General features: G+C 48.9%; 1 protein-coding gene across 1 annotated transcript; it reads right to left on the reverse strand.

Moving 5' to 3' along the window:
- Positions 1 to 926: 926 nt before the first annotated feature.
- LOC120924524 (vomeronasal type-2 receptor 26-like) lies at positions 927 to 4,156 on the reverse strand. The gene is made up of 2 exons (XM_040335523.1): positions 4,042 to 4,156; positions 927 to 2,330 (listed from the first exon to the last, which is right to left on the reverse strand). Exons 1-2 carry the CDS (start codon positions 4,154 to 4,156, stop codon positions 1,438 to 1,440), a joined length of 1,008 nt encoding a protein of 335 aa, XP_040191457.1. The 3' UTR covers positions 927 to 1,437.
- Positions 4,157 to 4,881: the final 725 nt, after the last annotated feature.

Raw genomic sequence — 4,881 nt, forward strand, 5'->3', positions numbered from 1 at the left:
TCACGTAATGAAGCAATATGGGGTGCTCAATGGCGTACCCGACGCGTTTCGGCCACAGAAGCCTTCAACAGGGGCAAGGGGCAATATTTTAATACCCTGTGTAGTTTATTTGTGTTTTTACCACTTTTCTTGCAGGTGAATGGGTAGGGGTACGATGTACCCCATACTCATTCACTTAGGGTGGGGGGCCGGTATCTGGGGCCCCCTTATTAAAGGGGGCTCCCAGATTCCGATAAGCCTCCCGCCCGCATACCCCGACAACCAACGGCCAGGGTTGTTGGGAAGGGGCCCTGTCCTCATCAACATGGGGACAGGGTGCTCTGAGGTGGGGGGGCCGCAGTGCGCCCCCCTGCCCCAGAGCACCCAACCCCCCCATGTTGAGGGCATGCAGCCTGGTACGGCTCAGGGGGGGGGGCGCTCGCTCGTCCCCACTCCCTTCCTGGCTGGCCGGGTAGCGTGCTTTGGATACGGGTCTGGTATGGATTGTAGGGGGACCCCCTACGCCATTTTTTTCGGCGTAGGGGGGGCTCTCCTTACAACCCATAACAGACCTAAGGGCCCGGTATGCTCCTGAGGGGGGAACCCATGCCGGATTTTTAGTTAAAATCCGGCGGGGACTTCCCCCTCAGGATTCATAACAAACGCCACACACGTGTAGAATTGGCGGGAATCCAAGTCGGATCTCCCGTCGCTTCTATGACGGCTCTGTCTCCATCGCGGCAAGCCAGCTCGGCGCTGGCTCCCGCGATGGGGCTCGTAGGTGCTCAATCTCGCCGAGAAAGAGAGCGAGATTGACACAAAATCGGGTTCACCTACTGTAGGTCCTATAAAGAAAATATCCTTTAAAATGAAGTCAATTTATCACTTAAAATGTGAATTTACTGAGGACATGTTCTCATCAATCTTAACTAATATTAAAATTTTTTTTTTAAAATACATCATCAATATGTATTTATTAATATAGCGGGATACATCTATATACAATATATTTAAAGTGACCCTGACACTACAAATACATTACAGATAGCTTATAAAAAGAACATGTTTAATATTTATCTTCCGGGAAGGTGGTGAGTGAAATCTTCCCTCTCTGGAAGAGTGATCGGTGTCTCTGGTATCGGACACTTTAGGATGATTTAGATACTTTGTCCCCCTCTGGTCACTGTGGTTCCTCCTCACTAAGTGTCTTCATTGTTCTGTAGTGATGTAACGGCTGGTGGGGGGAACCACTACACCCAGCAGGTGACAAGGTTTTCAACAAACCGAAATTGTCTGATACCAGTGGTATCCAAAGCAAAAGTTAAACTCACCATCCATCAGAGAGATAAGTATTAAATGTTACAATTTAACATTCTCAATACACTAGCAAAATACTAACATTTCCAATAATAGAGATAATGCTATAACTACTGGTAACCCAGTGTTGCTCCATACATTTTAGTGGAGAACATTTTTTGTATTCAGGTCAGGTCTGAAGAGAATTATGTAACTTTTGGGAAAAAATATACAGCCAAGAAGTCCAGAACTTGATGCCATTATAGCAAAAACCTCCACAGCCACCATGTATTTCCCTCTGGTGCTCAGATAGGCTGGGATCATGGCCATCCAGACACTGCAGAACACCAGCATGCTGAAGGTGATGTACTTGGCCTCATTAAAACTGTCCGGTAATGTCCTGGTTAAAAAAGCGATAATGAAACTCACAGCTGCCAGAAGCCCCATATATCCCAGGACAGAGTAGAAGCCGATAACTGAACCCTCATTACACTGAATGATGATCTTCCCCTGATAAGAGTGAGTGTCCCGATCCTGGAAGGGGGGAGAAATAGACAACCAAGTGACACAGATTATGACTTGAACCAATGAGAAGACACAAATGATAGAATTGGGCAGTTTGGCTCCCATCCATTTCCTCCAGAGACTCCCAGGTTTGGTGGCTTTAAAAGAAATACACACCATGATACTTTTGGCAAGTAGAGAAGAGACGGCAACTGAGAAGATGACACCAAAAGAGGTGACACGCAGCATGCAGGTCACATCTACTGGATGGCCGAGGAACAAGAAGACACAGAAGAAGCTCAGCATGATGGAGACCAGGAGAAGATAGCTCAGGTCCCGGTTATTGGCTTTAACAATGGGGGTGTCCTGGTAATGTATAAATATCCCCAATATTAAACCAGTCAGAAGACAACAGAGGATGGAGACAGCTGAGAATACTACAACAATGGGATCATCAGTGTAGGAGAGAAATTCCACCAATTTTGGAACACAACGATCCTTCGTCTCATTTGGGAATGCTTCATCAGGACATTTCATGCAGTTTTCGCTGTCTGCAGGAAGAACAATACAAACACAATGAACATCGGGTTCAGAGATTCTGAGAAAGAGAATGAACAAACGTAACTCCAATGTGCTGTCAGCATCCATTTTGAATGTATCAGCTTACTTTGTTTTTATACTTCTATTCAATTCTTTTCCATGCCTTAGGCCCCGTACACACGTCCGAGGAACTCGACGTGCCAAACACATCGAGTTCCTCGTCGAGTTCAGTGTGGAAGCCGCCGAGATCTCGGCGGGCCGACTTTCCTCATTGAACAACGAGGAAATAGAGAACATGTTCTCTTTTCGGCCCGACGAGTTCCTCGTCGGCTTCCTCGCTGAAAAGTGTACACACGACCGAGTTTCTCGGCAGAATCCAGCTCCGACCGAGTTTCTGGCTGAATTCTGCCGAGAAACTCGGTCGTGTGTACGGGGCCGAAGCCGCCGAGATCTCGGCGGGCCGACTTTCCTCATTGAACAACGAGGAAATAGAGAACATGTTCTCTTTTCGGCCCGACGAGTTCCTCGTCGGCTTCCTCGTTGAAAAGTGTACACACGACCGAGTTTCTCGGCAAAATCCAGCTCCGACCGAGTTTCTGGCTGAATTCTGCCGAGAAACTCTGTCGTGTGTACGGGGCCGAAGCCGCCGAGATCTCGGCGGACCGACTTTCCTCATTGAACAACGAGGAAATAGAGAACATGTTCTCTTTTCGTCCCGACGAGTTCCTCGTCGGCTTCCTCTCTGAACAGTGTACACACGACCGAGTTTCTCGGCAGAATCCAGCTCCGACCGAGTTTCTGGCTGAATTCTGCCGAGAAACTCGGTCGTGTGTACGGGGCCATAGTCGCGCGCTATCTAGTTTCTTGTTTATAGGACATATGTGTTTTATTTGTAATGATGTTAAAATACCTCTAATCACATTCTTGTCCTATGTTTTTTTCAGTACATTATGTGAGTAATGTCCCATGAACAATCTCGTTGTAATTTGTTTAGTCTGGTTTAGGCTGATCTCCTTGCTACTGTTTTCTACTATATAAACTGTGGAAAAGTACTGTATGAACTAAACTTATGCTCGAAGGTTATTGTATTTTTCAGATTACTTTAAGAGACTACACTGTGTCTGTGTCCAGTTATTTTAGAGTGATCTCCAGGCCGGTATCTCAGATTACTTTTGCTTATCTTTCTATTGCATAGAAGTATAAGGATAATATTGTATAGAAGTATAAGCATATTATTAATGCCTGGTAAGTGCCCAGAGTGTGTTGTTGGACTATTGTTTTGTTATCACGGTAGTAAGACTTATTGGGTAGCCAGCGTACCAGGGGGTTATCACTAAGGGGTTGGTAAAGGTCCTTTGTTCAGGGAAGGCAAACCAAGGGTTCAAGTACTAAGGTTTAACCTACACACACAAGTGACTTTCCAAGAGGGACTAACTGTTAAGGGATTTAGAAGTCAAATTCATCGAAGAAACAACATCTTTGTCGTTTGTCCCAAATCACTGTCACAAATAGATCCCTCTAACATTTACAAATAATGGGAATCCAACTTACCAAAGTTCTCCCTCCCCCGGACCCGGGTAAGACATGTAAAATATATGTTGCAGGGGGCGTGGCCGAACGTGCATGGAGGAAGACGTGTTTTGGAGGAGCTCCGCCAGGCCTGACAGCATCCACCGCCATCCCGCATTGGCTATTGCCTGCTGACCCTCTAGACCACCTTACCTCGACTCCTGGGGTCTTCCTGAGTGGATCCCTGCTCGAGTTTCGATCCTGGGCCGCGGGATCGCTTCGCTGGACGGGATTCGGCCGGCTCCATCCATCGCAGGCCTTCCGCCATCTTGAGGCCTGTGGAGCCTGGGGACTTTCCTGGACAGGCGCTGGGATCGCGGTCGCGAGTGGAGCGGGATCGCCTCCGGACCTATCTGCAGCGGTGCCGCTAGTGGAGGAACGCCACCTGTCACTCACCCGACGCGGCGACCGTGGATCCTCCAGCCACCCGCTACTCCAGACCGCGGCATGGGCCTACACGCCGCGGCCATCTTGGTTCTCCTGATTCACCAGGTCAGTGGGTGAACTCTGCTCCAGCCCTCATCCCCAGCCCCCTGGCCGGACACCCCTCCTCAATTTATTCGGGGATACCCACTGTACCCCCCGGAGCCCGCAGCCAACTTTATATTACCCCTTTGAAGCCATCTGCAGGCTCTGGCAAAATCCGGCGGCCATCTTGGTACACCCCTGAGGCCTTTCTCCATTTCTGCATGGCATACTCCTCCTTGCCTCCTCGAGAACGCCCTGAACTGTTGATTTAATACCCCTGACGGAGGCAAGGACCGGAATGGTCGCATAAAAACGCAGCTCCGGTGAAACGGGGATACAGCACCAAAACGTAATCTGATCAGCGGTGATCACCTCCTAACGTACCGGCGCTCTCATCCTGCTGCCCATCCGTGGGATGACAAACAAACGCAAGGGCCCCCAGCGGCCTCAGAAGCTAACCGAATACTTTGCCTGGGAGCAAAGACAAGATGGCGCCGAATCTCCCAGACCATCTGCCAGCACTCC

This window comes from Rana temporaria, chromosome 1 (assembly GCF_905171775.1).
Source record: "Rana temporaria chromosome 1, aRanTem1.1, whole genome shotgun sequence".
Classification (NCBI taxonomy): domain Eukaryota; kingdom Metazoa; phylum Chordata; class Amphibia; order Anura; family Ranidae; genus Rana; species Rana temporaria.